The sequence below is a fragment of the Salmo salar genome, chromosome 01, assembly GCF_965601325.2.
Source record: "Salmo salar chromosome 01, fSalSal1, whole genome shotgun sequence".
NCBI lineage: Eukaryota > Metazoa > Chordata > Actinopteri > Salmoniformes > Salmonidae > Salmo > Salmo salar.
Window position 1 is genome coordinate 128,778,171 of NC_138291.1, and position 15,276 is coordinate 128,793,446.

At 47.1% G+C, this 15,276-nt stretch overlaps 1 protein-coding gene across 1 annotated transcript in view; it reads left to right on the plus strand.

Moving 5' to 3' along the window:
- LOC106591361 (uncharacterized) overlaps positions 1-14,166 on the plus strand; it is a gene marked incomplete at its 5' end in the record, with an annotated part of 40,112 nt that extends 25,946 nt beyond the window's left edge. The window contains 7 exons of the mRNA XM_045698814.2: positions 4,845-4,943; positions 9,525-9,623; positions 10,884-10,982; positions 11,058-11,255; positions 12,907-13,005; positions 13,485-13,583; positions 14,002-14,166. Coding sequence (XP_045554770.2) covers positions 4,845-4,943; positions 9,525-9,623; positions 10,884-10,982; positions 11,058-11,255; positions 12,907-13,005; positions 13,485-13,583; positions 14,002-14,166 — 858 coding nt within the window. The remainder of the gene's footprint in view (positions 1-4,844; positions 4,944-9,524; positions 9,624-10,883; positions 10,983-11,057; positions 11,256-12,906; positions 13,006-13,484; positions 13,584-14,001) is intronic.
- Between the last annotated feature and the right edge of the window lie 1,110 nt (positions 14,167-15,276).

Consider the following 15,276-nt stretch of genomic DNA (forward strand, 5'->3'; position numbering starts at 1 on the left):
TGGTCACGTACACGTGTTTAGCAGATGTTATTGGTCACGTACGCGTGTTTAGAAAATGTTATTGGTCACATACACGTGTTTAGCAGATGTTATTGGTCACGTACACGTGTTTAGAAGATGTTATTGGTCACGTACACGTGTTTAGAAGATGTTATTGGTCACGTACACATGTTTAGCAGATGTTATTGCAGGTGTAGCGTAATGCTTGTGTTTCTAGCTCCAACAGTGCAGTAATATCTAACAATACACACAATCTATAGTAAAGCAATGGAATTAAGAATATATACACAATTAGACGAGCAATGTCAGAGCTGCATAGACTAAGATACAGTAGAATAGAATAGAATACAGTATGTACATATGAGATGAGTAATACAACATATGTACACATTATTAAAGTGACTAGTGTACCATTATTAAAGTGGCTAGTGATCTCAAGTCTATGTATATAAGGCAGCAGCCTCTAATGTGCAAGTGATGGCTATTTAACAGTCTGATGGCCTTGAGATAGAAGCTGTTTTGTTACTTTTTCCGGTCCCAGCTTTGATGCACCTGTACTGACCTCGCCTTCTGGATGATAACATGGTGAACAGGCAGTGGCTCAGGTGGTTGTTGTTCTTGATGTTCTTTTTGGCCTTCCTGTGACATCAGGTGCTGTAGGTGTGTCCTGGAGGGCAGGTAGTTTGCCCCCGGTGATGCGTTGGGCAGACCGCACCACCCTCTGGAGAGCCCTGCGGTTGCAGGCGGTGCAGTTGCCGTACCAGGCGGTGATACAGCCTGACAGGATGCTCTCAATTGTGCATCTGTAAAATATTGTGAGGATTTTAGGTGCCAAGGCAAATTTTGTCAGCCTCCTGAAGTTGAAGAGGCGTTGCTGTGCCTTCTTCACCACACTGTCTGTGTGGGTGGACCATTTCAGTTTGTCAGTGATGTGTATGCCGAGGAACTTAAAACTTTCCACCTTCTCCACCTTCTCCGCTGTTTCCTGGAGTCCACGATCAGCTGCTTTGTTTTGTGGATGTTTGGTGGGAGGATGTTTTCCTGACACCACACTCTGATGTTGGAGTTGGTTAACATGATGTTAGAGTTGGTTAGAGTTGGTTAGCATGATGTTAGAGTTGGTTAGAGTTGGTTAGCATGATGTTAGAGTTGGTTAGAGTTAGTTAGCATGATGTTAGAGTTGGTTAGCATGACGTTAGAGTTGGTTAGCATGACGTTAGAGCTGGTTAACATGATGTTAGAGCTGTTATCATCATGTTAGAGTTGGTTAACATGATGTTAGAGTTGGTTAGCATGATGTTAGAGTTGGTTAGAGTTGGTTAACATGATGTTAGAGTTGGTTAGCATGATGTTAGAGTTGGTTAGAGTTGGTTAACATGATGTTAGAGTTGGTTAACATGATGTTAGAGCTGGTTAGCATGATGTTAGAGTTGGTTAGAGTTGGCTAACATGATGTTAGAGTTGGTTAACATGATGTTAGAGTTGGTTAGCATGATGTTAGAGTTGGTTAACATGATGTTAGAGTTGGTTAGCATGATGTTAGAGTTGGTTAGCATGATGTTAGAATGATGTTAGAGTTGGTTAGCATGACGTTAGAGCTGGTTAGCATGATGTTAGAGTTGGTTAGAGTTGGTTAACATGATGTTAGAGTTGGTTAACATGATGTTAGAGTTGGTAAGCATGATGTTAGAGCTGGTTAGCATGATGTTAGAGTTAGTTAGAGTTGGTTAACATGATGTTAGAGTTGGTTAGCATGATGTTAGAGTTGGTTAGAGTTGGTTAACATGATGTTAGAGTTGGTTAGCATGATGTTAGAGTTGGTTAGAGTTGGTTAGCATGATGTTAGAGCTGGTTAGCATGATGTTAGAGTTGGTTAACATGATGTTAGAGCTGGTTAGCATGATGTTAGATTTGGTTAGCATGATGTTAGAGTTGGTTAGAGTTGGTTAACATGATGTTAGAGTTGGTTAGCATGATGTTACAGTTGGTTAGAGTTGGTTAACATGATGTTAGAGTTGGTTAGCATGATGTTAGAGCTGGTTAGCATGATGTTAGAGTTGGTTAGAGTTGGTTAACATGATGTTAGAGTTGGTTAGCATGATGTTAGAGTTGGTTAGCATGATGTTAGAGTTGGTTAGCATGACGTTAGAGTTGGTTAGCATGACGTTAGAGCTGGTTAACATGATGTTAGAGCTGTTATCATCATGTTAGAGTTGGTTAACATGATGTTAGAGTTGGTTAGCATGATGTTAGAGTTGGTTAGAGTTGGTTAACATGATGTTAGAGTTGGTTAGCATGATGTTAGAGTTGGTTAGAGTTGGTTAACATGATGTTAGAGTTGGTTAGCATGATGTTAGAGCTGGTTAGCATGATGTTAGAGTTGGTTAGAGTTGGTTAACATGATGTTAGAGTTGGTTAGCATGATGTTAGAGTTGGTTAGCATGATGTTAGAGTTGGTTAGCATGACGTTGGAGTTGGTTAGCATGACGTTAGAGCTGGTTAACATGATGTTAGAGCTGTTATCATCATGTTAGAGTTGGTTAACATGATGTTAGAGTTGGTTAGCATGATGTTAGAGTTGGTTAGAGTTGGTTAACATGATGTTAGAGTTGCTTAGCATGATGTTAGAGTTGGTTAGAGTTGGTTAACATGATGTTAGAGTTGGTTAACATGATGTTAGAGTTGGTTAACATGATTTTAGAGCTGGTTAGCATGATGTTAGAGTTGGTTAGAGTTGGCTAACATGATGTTAGAGTTGGTTTACATGATGTTAGAGTTGGTTAGCATGATGTTAGAGTTGGTTAGAGTTGTTTAACATGATGTTAGAGTTGGTTAGCATGATGTTAGAGTTGGTTAGCATGATGTTAGAATGATGTTAGAGTTGGTAAGCATCATGTTAGAGCTGGTTAGCATGATGTTAGAGTTAGTTAGAGTTGGTTAACATGATGTTAGAGTTGGTTAGCATGATGTTAGAGCTGGTTAGCATGATGTTAGAGTTGGTTAACATGATGTTAGAGCTGGTTAGCATGATGTTAGAGCTGGTTAGCATGATGTTAGAGTTGGTTATCATGATGTTAGAGTTAGTTAGAGTTGGTTAACATGATGTTAGAGTTGGTTAGCATGATGTTAGAGCTGGTTAGCATGATGTTAGAGTTGGTTAGCATGATGTTAGAGTTGGTTAGAGTTGTTTAACATGATGTTAGAGTTGGTTAACATGATGTTAGAGCTGGTTAGCATGATGTTAGAGCTGGTTAGCATGATGTTAGAGTTGGTTATCATGATGTTAGAGTTAGTTAGAGTTGGTTAACATGATGTTAGAGTTGGTTAGCATGATGTTAGAGCTGGTTAGCATGATGTTAGAGTTGGTTAACATGATGTTAGAGTTGGTTAGCATGATGTTAGAATGATGTTAGAGTTGGTTAGCATGACATTAGAGCTGGTTAGCATGATGTTAGAGTTGGTTAGAGTTGGTTAACATGATGTTAGAGTTGGTTAGCATGATGTTAGAGTTGGTTAGAGTTGGTTAACATGATGTTAGAGTTGGTTAGCATGATGTTAGAGCTGGTTAGCATGATGTTAGAGTTGGTTAGAGTTGGTTAACATGATGTTAGAGTTGGTTAGCATGATGTTAGAGTTGGTTAGCATGATGTTAGAGTTGGTTAGAGTTGGCTAACATGATGTTAGAGTTGGTTAGCATGATGTTAGAGTTGGTTAGCATGATGTTAGAGTTGGTTAGCATGATGTTAGAGTTGGTTAACATGATGTTAGAGTTGGTTAGCATGATGGTAGAGTAGGTTAGCATGATGTTAGAGTTGGGGATGATGATGCAGTAAGTTTGTCTCCTGGTGATGAGGTACTGTAAGACACCGTTGGACCCCAGGAAGACTAGCGGTTGCCAAGGTGCCAGCTAATGTGGATCCAAATAAAGAATCAAGGAAGCTATCCCCCAGCAGCAGGACCCAGTCCACCAGCTAGTCCCTCTCAGTGGGTGTCTCTGCCTTAACATCCCCAGGCTTGTGCATGACTCTAACCCAGGGAGGATGACTCTAACCCAGGCAGGAGAACTCTAACCCAGGCAGGATGACTCTAACCCAGGCAGGATAACTCTAACCCAGACAGGATAACTCTAACCCAGACAGGATAACTCTAACCCAGGCAGGAGAACTCTAACCCAGGCAGGAGAACTCTAACCCAGGCAGGAGAACTCTAACCCAGACAGGATAACTCTAACCCAGGCAGGAGAACTCTAACCCAGGCAGGAGAACTCTAACCCAGGCAGGATGACTCTAACCCAGGCAGGAGAACTCTAACCCAGGCAGGAGAACTCTAACCCAGGCAGGAGAACTCTAACCCAGGCAGGAGAACTCTAACCCAGACACCCTGAGGCAGGCAGGTGTCGGTCAGCAGCCAGTGATGGCTGCAGCATCAACAGTCCTCTACTCTAAATGTGTCTATGCTGCTTTTTCTGTTCCCCAACAGCGAACACAGCTGACAGACCTACTGTAGATCACAGTTCCACACAGTACTACTGTAGCTTATAGTGTAATACAGCATCTGCTTCAGACAACTTGGAAGTTAACAACTGATGAACTAAAACTCTATGGAGGAACCATAGACCAGTGGTAGTTTCTACCATATTTCATATACCAGTCATTTACTTTAAAATCAGTGATGGGAAGTGAACAAGCCCACACTTTGGGAAGAAGGAGATAATTGGGCTGTAGGAAGGGTCTGCAGCGTGTCTGATCAAAGAGCTGTCCCGTCTGGCTATGACGGTGTGAGAGCCTGCTCTGATTGGTTGTGTTGTGACTGAGTGCTGATGTCATGATGTGTCTGTTTTCTAGAGTGGCTTTACTCCGCTGCACATTGCTGCTCACTACGGCAACATCAACGTGGCAACGCTCCTCCTCAACCGCGGCGCCGCCGTGGACTTCAAGGCCAGGGTAAGACTCCTCTAAAATAAGACCAGGGTAAGACTCCTCTAAAACAAGGCCAGGGTAAGACTCCTCTAGAACAAGGCCAGGGTAAGACTCCTCTAGAACAAGGCCAGGGTAAGACTCCTCTAAAACAAGGCCAGGGTAAGACTCCTCTAAAACAAGGCCAGGGTAAGACTCCTCTAAAACAAGACCAGGGTAAGACTCCTCTAAAACAAGGCCAGGGTAAGACTCCTCTAAAACAAGGGCAGGGTAAGACTCCTCTAAAACAAGACCAGGGTAAGACTCCTCTAAATCAAGCCCAGGGTAAGACTCCTCTAAAACAAGACCAGGGTCAGACTCCTCTAAAACAAGACCAGGGTAAGACTCCTCTAAAACAAGACCAGGGTAAGACTCCTCTAAAACAATATCAGGGTCAGACTCCTCTAAAAGAAGACCAGGGTAAGACTCCTCTAAAACAAGACCAGGGTAAGACTCCTCTAAAACAAGACCAGGGTAAGACTCCTCCAAAACAGGACCAGGGTCAGACTCCTCTAGAACAAGGCCAGGGTAAGACTCCTCTAGAACAAGACCAGGGTAAGACTCCTCTAAAACAGGGCCAGGATAAGACTCCTCTAAAACAAGACCAGGGAAAGACTCCTCTAAAACAAGGCCAGGGTAAGACTCATCAGGCCTGTTTCCATCCAGCCCAGGTCCAGAATGTTCTTAGGGACCTGAATGTGCAGGGTTGTACCCAATAGCCCCTGCAGATGTCATTCTACAGCTGCTGGTGTCAGTCTGCACTCACCCTGCCAAGGCCCTTCACATAGACACACCCTGCCAAGGCTCTCCGTCGGTCAGACCCTGCCAAGGCCCTTCACATAGACACACCCTGCCAAGGCTCTCCGTCGGTCAGACCCCTGCCAAGGCCCTTCACATAGACACACCCTGCCAAGGCTCTCCATCGGTCAGACCCTGCCAAGGCTCTCCGTCGGTCACACCCTGCCAAGGCTCTCCGTCGGTCAGACCCCTCCCTGCACTATGAAATATGAGCCCATAGAAGTAGATGGGTTCTGGCCGTTGTTTGCCAGGACATCCCATAATACTGTCCCATAATACTGCATGAATAAACCGTTTGATTCCAGCTGCTGATGGTATGGAGGCGCTTTACACTAGGACAGGGTCATATATTATTCTATATCCCTCCACCAGTGGTAATGTGTTATCCTATATCCCTCCACCAGTGGTAATGTGTTATCCTATATCCCTCCACCAGTGGTAAAGTGTATCCTATATCCTTCCACCAGTGGTAATGTGTTATCCTATATCCCTCTACCAGTGGTAATGTGTTATCCTATATCCCTCCACCAGTGGTAATGTGTTATCCTATATCCCTCCACCAGTAGTAATGTGTTATCCTATATCCCTCCACCAGTGGTAATATGTTATCCTATATCCCTCCACCAGTGGTAATGTGTTATCTTATATCCCTCCACCAATGGAGCACCTGACAGAGGCACTTCTAAACAGTATTATCTAGGGAACACACCCTGCTAATGGAATGGGCTAACAGCCAATCATGACATTCTTAATCGAAGCACAACTTTACCAAGGAAACAGTGGATATGTATCACAATGTTACCAAGGAAACAGTGGATATGTATCATAACGTTACCAAGGAAACAGTGGATATGTATCACAACATTACCAAGGAAACAGTGATATGTATCACAACGTTACCAAGTACCCCAGGACTACCTCATACCTGACTGTCCTGCAGACACAGTTCACTAACCCCAGTACCCCAGGACTACCTCAGACCTGACTGTCCTACAGACACAGTTCACTAACCCCAGTACCCCAGGACTACCTCAGACCTGACTGTCCTGCAGACACAGTTCACTAACCCCAGTACCCCAGGACTACCTCAGACCTGACTGTCCTACAGACACAGTTCACTAACCCCAGTACCCCAGGACTACCTCAGACCTGACTGTCCTGCAGACACAGTTCACTAACCCCAGGACTACCTCAGACCTGACTGTCCTGCGGACACAGTTCACTAACCCCAGTACCCCAGGACTACCTCAGACCTGACTGTCCTACAGACACAGTTCACTAACCACAGTACCCCAGGACTACCTCAGACCTGACTGTCCTACAGACACAGTTCACTAACCCCAGTACTACAGGACTACCTCAGACCTGACTGTCCTGCAGACACAGTTCACTAACCCCAGGACTACCTCAGACCTGACTGTCCTACAGACACAGTTCACTAACCCCAGTACCCCAGGACTACCTCAGACCTGACTGTCCTACAGACACAGTTCACTAACCCCAGGACTACCTCAGACCTGACTGTCCTACAGACACAGTTCACTAACCCAAGGACTACCTCAGACCTGACTGTCCTGCAGACACAGTTCACTAACCACAGTACCCCAGGACTGCCTCAGACCTGACTGTCCTGCAGACACAGTTCACTAACCCCAGTACCCCAGGACTGCCTCAGACCTGACTGTCCTGCAGACACAGTTCACTAACCCCAGTACCCCAGGACTACCTCAGACCTGACTGTCCTACAGACACAGTTCACTAACCCCAGGACTACCTCAGACCTGACTGTCCTACAGACACAGTTCACTAACCACAGTACCCCAGGACTACCTCAGACCTGACTGTCCTGCAGACACAGTTCACTAACCCCAGTACCCCAGGACTACCTCAGACCTGACTGTCCTGCAGACACAGTTCACTAACCCCAGGACCCCAGGACTACCTCAGACCTCACTGTCCTGCAGACACAGTTCACTAACCCCAGTACCCCAGGACTGCCTCAGAACTGACTGTCCTATAGACACAGTTCACTAACCCCAGTACCCCAGGACTGCCTCAGACCTGACTGTCCTGCAGACACAGTTCACTAACCCCAGTACCCCAGGACTGCCTCAGACCTGACTGTCCTGCAGACACAGTTCACTAACCCCAGTACCCCAGGACTACCTCAGACCTGACTGTCCTACAGACACAGTTCACTAACCCCAGGACTACCTCAGACCTGACTGTCCTACAGACACAGTTCACTAACCACAGTACCCCAGGACTACCTCAGACCTGACTGTCCTACAGACACAGTTCACTAAACCCAGGACTACCTCAGACCTGACTGTCCTGCAGACACAGTTCACTAACCCCAGGACCACCTCAGACCTGACTGTCCTGCAGACGCAGTTCACTAACCCCAGTACCCCAGGACTACCTCAGACCTGACTGTCCTGCAGACACAGTTCACTAACCCCAGTACCCCAGGACTACCTCAGACCTGACTGTCCTGCAGACACAGTTCACTAACCCCAGTACCCCAGGACTACCTCAGACCTGACTGTCCTGCAGACACAGTTCACTAACCCCAGTACCCCAGGACTACCTCAGACCTGACTGTCCTGCAGACACAGTTCACTAACCCCAGTCCCCAGGACTGCCTCAGACCTGACTGTCCTACAGACACAGTTCACTAACCCCAGTACCCCAGGACTACCTCTGACCTGACTGTCCTGCAGACACAGTTCACTAACCCCAGTACCCCAGGACTACCTCAGACCTGACTGTCCTGCAGACACAGTTCACTAACCCCAGTACCCCAGGACTGCCTCAGAACTGACTGTCCTACAGACACAGTTCACTAACCCCAGTACCCCAGGACTGCCTCAGACCTGACTGTCCTGCAGACACAGTTCACTAACCCCAGGACCCCAGGACTGCCTCAGACCTGACTGTCCTGCAGACACAGTTCACTAACCCCAGGACTTCCTCAGACCTGACTGTCCTACAGACACAGTTCACTAACCCCAGGACCACCTCAGACCTGACTGTCCTGCAGACGCAGTTCACTAACCCCAGTACCCCAGGACTACCTCAGACCTGACTGTCCTGCAGACACAGTTCACTAACTCCAGTACCCCAGGACTACCTCAGACCTGACTGTCCTGCAGAGACAGTTCACTAACCCCAGTACCCCAGGACTACCTCAGACCTGACTGTCCTGCAGACACAGTTCACTAACCCCAGGACCCCAAGACTACCTCAGACCTGACTGTCCTGCAGACACAGTTCACTAACCCCAGTACCCCAGGACTGCCTCAGACCTGACTGTCCTACAGACACAGTTCACTAACCCCAGTACCCCAGGACTACCTCTGACCTGACTGTCCTGCAGACACAGTTCACTAACCCCAGGACTACCTCAGACCTGACTGTCCTACAGACACAGTTCACTAACCCCAGTACCCCAGGACTACCTCAGACCTGACTGTCTTACAGACACAGTTCACTAACCCCAGGACCACCTCAGACCTGACTGTCCTGCAGACACAGTTCACTAAGCCCAGTACCCCAGGACTACCTCAGACCTGACTGTCCTGCAGACACAGTGTCAGCTGACAGTGAAGGGTGAAGCTGTTTACAATACACTCAGAACAAACCACGGATAACCTGCTGTTAGTGTCATTCAAAGTACTGTATGCGTAGAGGTATTATCTTAATGTCTAATCTGATGGAAATAATGACTGTACTGTATTTATGGCTTGATGTTGTGTCTCCCCTCCTCAGAATGACATCACACCGCTGCACGTGGCTTCTAAGAGAGGGAATGGCAACATGGTCAAAGTTCTGCTGGAGAGGGGAGGCAAGATAGACGCCAGGACTAAGGTTAGATATACACTGTACTAAATTATACAACGGGTGGGTCTAATCCTGAATGCTGATTGGTTAAAACGGCATTCCAGCCGGCGTCTATTCCACAAGTTACCACCGGCTAAATCTATGACATTAAAATGTCTATTTACTCTGTTCCATCTGACTGGGCAATCCACTGTCTCATCTGCCCCGCCAGGCAATTTATAACCTTTATCTCCACTATAAAAAGCATCTAGACATTATCTCATGTTTCTAACATTTAGTTTAACGCCAGAGATTTGTATAAACCTTGCTGTCTGTCGCTCCGACATTTTCAACATTGTTTCTATATTCATATTGGATCTCCAGCTGTCCCGTAGTAATGAACGTGTCAGAACGAGAAAGACAGGCAGGCAGCATTTCTCAGACAGTCCAAATCATGAATCAGCTGGTATAATTTTTATGGATATATATACAAAGAAATGTAAATTTAAAAAAAGGTAAAAAACAAAAGGTAGTGCAGCTAGTTTGCAGTCTTTCCAGCTTCAGTTTGAAGTGATTGTGTTTAGCTGTGTTGTTGGCTAGCTCCTCTGAACAACGAGTGAGCAAACGAGTCCTGACGAGAGACCACATTTCCTCTGCCAGGCAAAATCGCACCTCATTAGCTCATTGTTATGGATGTATCCAAATAAATGTCACTAGAAAACAACTTAAACAAATGAAAATGCGGCTACTTTGCTGTTATTCTGGCTGTACTTTTTGACGGGACTGTAATTTAACCGTATTTGGCTAGCTAGCAAGCAAGGGATAAGAACGTTGCCAGCCAGAATGGCAAAGGAACATTCATCACTTTAGAAGTGTCATTGTGTTTCCAAGTCACTAAATCCTCATCAGCGCCAATTGAGAATTCACTGAGTACAACGCTCAGTCGGACCTCATAGAGCTTTCAGCGATGTAGTGACGGAACGTGAAATCTGTGAATACCTTGACCTTGACCTCTATGTTGGTCCGTGGTCAGATTCATGTTTATTGTCCTACAGGAGGACTGGTCCATGTTCAGATTCATGTTTATTGTCCTACTGGAGGACTGGTCCGTGGTCAGATTCATGTTTATTGTCCTACAGGAGGACTGGTCCGTGATCAGATTCATGTTTATTGTCCTACAGGAAGTAAATGTAGCTCATACACAACATACACAAAACATCTAGAAAAGCCATCAGGGAAGAACCAATAGTCAGAGATACAGTAAGTAACCTGTCTAATGCCCTACTTCCCCTTAACCTCTGACCCCAGGACGGTCTGACCCCTCTCCACTGTGGCGCCAGGAGCGGACATGAACAAGTGCTGGAGATGCTGCTAGACAGAGGAGCTCCCATCCTGTCCAAAACTAAGGTACAGTAACTATGGCAATGTCTTTCTCTCTCTGTCCCTGTCCCCCCTCTAAACTGTCTGTCTGTCCCCCTCCAGAACGGTCTGTCTCCCCTCCACATGGCCACCCAGGGGGACCATCTGAACTGTGTTCAGCTCCTGCTACACCACGAGGTTCCTGTTGATGATGTCACCAACGACTACCTGACGGCCCTGCATGTCGCCGCCCACTGCGGACACTACAAGGTCGCCAAGGTCATTGTGGACAAGAAGGCCAATCCCAACGCTAAAGCACTGGTAAGCATCAGTCACACTGTGTATTAAAAATCCCTATTAGCTGTTAGCTTAGCTTAAGCTTAGCATTATTTTAGCAATAACTTAGCATTAGCTTTAGCGGTAGCTACTCTTCCTGGGATCCACACTAAATTGGAAACACAGAACAGTGACATGGGAACAGTAACACACTGACAGTGAAACACCGAACTCTGTTGTTCCCTGGTTCCTGTTAGAAAACCACTTCCAGTAGAATCAATGTGAAATACACATTAACTTCCTGTTGTATCATTCTGCCTCATCCAGTCCACAGCCTCTGAGGCTGCCTGTTGGCAGCAAGGTTAGGGCTAGGGTTTATGGCATCAGGCAGCCACTAGCATACTGGCATGGTGTTTAGTCATTGGAACAGAATGGCTGAATTTTACAGAGAAAAAAGGAGGAAGTAAAGAGGGAACTGAAGAAATAACACATGGTGCCAAACCTCAAAGCAGCCAGAGAGGCCAGTCTGATCCAGCTGGATATAACGCTGTGTTACTGTAACTCCACCTTTATCTGGTTAGTATCTGGTTAGCTGGGGGTTAACCAGGCTGGATGCTGCCAGGACATCTATAGAGCTGTGCTGTGTGTTAACCAGGCTGGATGCTGCCAGGACATCTACAGAGTTGTGGTGTGTTAACCAGGCTGGATGCTGCCAGGACATCTATAGAGCTGTGCTATGTGTTAACCAGGCTGGATGCTGCCAGGACATCTATAGAGCTGTGCTGTGTGTTAACCAGGCTGGATGCTGCCAGGACATCTATAGAGCTGTGCTGTGGGTTAACCAGGCTGGATGCTGCCAGGACGTCTATAGAGCTGTGCTGTGTGTTAACCAGGCTGGATGGTGCCAGGACATCTATAGAGCTGTGCTGTGTGTTGACCAGGCTGGATGCTGCCAGGACATCTATAGAGCTGTGCTGTGTGTTAACAAGACTGGATGCTGCCAGGACGTCTATAGAGCTGTGCTGTGTGTTAACCAGGCTGGATGCTGCCAGGACATCTATAGAGTTGGTGCTGTGTGTTAACCAGGCTGGATGCTGCCAGGACATCTATAGAGCTGTGCTGTGGGTTAACCAGGCTGGATGCTGCCAGGACATCTAGATAGCTGTGTTGTGTGTTAACCAGGCTGGATGCTGCCAGGACATCTACAGAGCTGCGCTGTGTGTTGACCAGGCTGGATGCTGCCAGGACATCTATAGAGCTGTGCTGTGTGTTAACAAGACTGGATGCTGCCAGGACGTCTATAGAGCTGTGCTGTGTGTTAACCAGGCTGGATGCTGCCAGGACATCTAGATAGCTGTGTTGTGTGTTAACCAGGCTGGATGCTGCCAGGACATCTATAGAGCTGTGCTGTGTGTTAACAAGACTGGATGCTGCCAGGACGTCTATAGAGCTGTGCTGTGTGTTAACCAGGCTGGATGCTGCCAGGACATCTATAGAGTTGGTGCTGTGTGTTAACCAGGCTGGATGCTGCCAGGACATCTATAGAGCTGTGCTGTGGGTTAACCAGGCTGGATGCTGCCAGGACATCTAGATAACTGTGATGTGGTAACCAGGCTGGATGCTGCCAGGACATCTATAGAGCTGTGCTGTGTGTTGACCAGGCTGGATGCTGTTGTGTTGTGTGTTTTTCTTTTAGAATGGTTTCACTCCGCTCCACATCGCCTGCAAGAAGAACAGAATCAAAGTGATGGAACTACTGCTGAAACACGGAGCATCCATACAGGCAGTGACCGAGGTAGGAACTGAAACACGGAGCGTCCATACAGGCAGTGACCGAGGTAGGAGCTGAAACACAGAGCGTCCATACAGGCAGTGGCCGAGGTAGGAACTGAAACACGGAGCGTCCATACAGGCAGTGACCGAGGTAGGAACTGAAACACGGAGCGACCATACAGGCAGTGACCGAGGTAGGACCTGAAACACGGAGCGTCCATACAGGCAGTGTCTCTGTTCCAGTCGGGTCTCTTGTTCCTAGAATAACTCTGTGTCTATGTTCCAGTCGGGTCTCTTGTTCCTAGAATAACTCTGTGTCTCTGTTCCAGTCGGGTCTCTTGTTCCTAGAATAACTCTGTGTCTCTATTCCAGTCGGGTCTCTTGTTCCTAGAATAACTGTGTGTCTCTGTTCCAGTCGGGTCTCTTGTTCCTAGAATAACTCTGTGTCTCTGTTCCAGTCGGGTCTCTTGTTCCTAGAATAACTCTGTGTCTCTGTTCCAGTCGGGTCTCACTCCGATCCATGTGGCGGCTTTCATGGGACACGATAACATCGTCACTCAGCTGACGAATCACGGAGCTTCGCCAAACACAACTAATGTGGTGAGTCACAGAATACACTCTCTCTCTCTCTCTCTCTCTCTCTCTCTCTCTCTCTCCCTCTCTCTCTCTCTCTCTCTCTCTTTCCCTCTCTCTCTCTCTCTCTCTCTCTCTCCCTCTCTCTCCCCCTCCCTCTCCCTCTCTCTCTTTATCTCTCTCTCTCTCATATCAAAGTATTTGAAAGAAACTATTTGATAATGTCAAAGAAAGAGGAAAGCATTCCATATAGATTTAGAACATTAAGCCTGTGTGTTTGATAGAACCCTGGTATCTAACCTGTGTGTTTGATAGAACCCTGGTATCTAACCTGTGTGTTTGATAGAACCCTGGAATCTAACCTGTGTGTTTGATAGAACCCAGGTATCTAACCTGTGTGTTTCTGTGGTAACATTTCTAGCCTGTTTGTATCTCTGTGTTTCAGAGGGGAGAGACGCCGCTCCACATGGCAGCGAGAGCCGGCCAGGCTGACGTGGTCAAATACCTGGTTCAGAACGGAGCCAGAGTGGAGGTCAAGGCCAAGGTAGGACTGGAGAAAAACCCCATACTGACTAGAGAGAATCCCCATACTGACTGGAGAGAATACTGACTGGAGAGAATCCCCCATACTGACTGGAGACAATTCCCCATACTGACTGGAGAGAATCCCCCATACTGACTGGAGAGAATCCCCCATACTGACTGGAGAGAATCCCCCATACTGACTGGAGAGAATCCCCCATACTGACTGGAGAGAACCCCCCATACTGACTGGAGAGAATCCCCCATACTGACAGGAGAGAATACTGACTGGAGAGAATCCACCATACTGACTGGAGTGAATCCCCCATAACGACTGGAGAGAATCCCCCATACCGACTGGAGAGAATCCTCCATACCGACTGGAGAGAATCCCCCATACTGACTGGAGAGAATCCCCCATACTGACTGGAGAGAATCCCCCATACTGACAGGAGATAATCCCCCATACTGACTGGAGAGAATACTGACTGGATAGAATCCCCCATACTGACTGGAGAGAATCCTCCATACTGACTGGAGAGAATCCCCAATAGCGACTGGAGAGAATCCCCCACACTGACTGGAGAGAATCCCCCAAACTGACTGGAGAGAATCCCCCATACTGACTGGAGAGAATCCCCCATACTGACTGGAGAGAATCCCCCATACTGACTGGAGATAATCCCCCATACTGACTGGAGAGAATACTGACTGGAGAGAATACCCCATACTGACTGGAGAGAATCCCCCACACTGACTGGAGAGAATCCCCAATACTGACTGGAGAGAATCCCCCATACTGACTGGAGAGAATCCCCCATACTGACTGGAGAGAATCCCCCATACTGACTGGAGAGAATCCCCCATACTGACTGGAGAGAATCCCCCATACCGACTGGAGAGAATCCCCCATACTGACTGGAGAGAATCCCCCATACCGACTGGAGAGAATCCCCATACTGACTGGAGAGAATCCACCATACTGACTGGAGAGAATCCCCCATACTGACTGGAGAGAATCCCCCATACTGACTGGAGAGAATCCCCCATACTGATTTGGAGAGAATCACCCATACTGACTGGAGAGAATCCCCCATACTGACTGGAGAGAATCCCCCATACTGACTGGAGAGAATCCCCCATATTGACTGGAGAGAATCCCCCATACTGACTGGAGAGAATCCTCCATACTGACTGG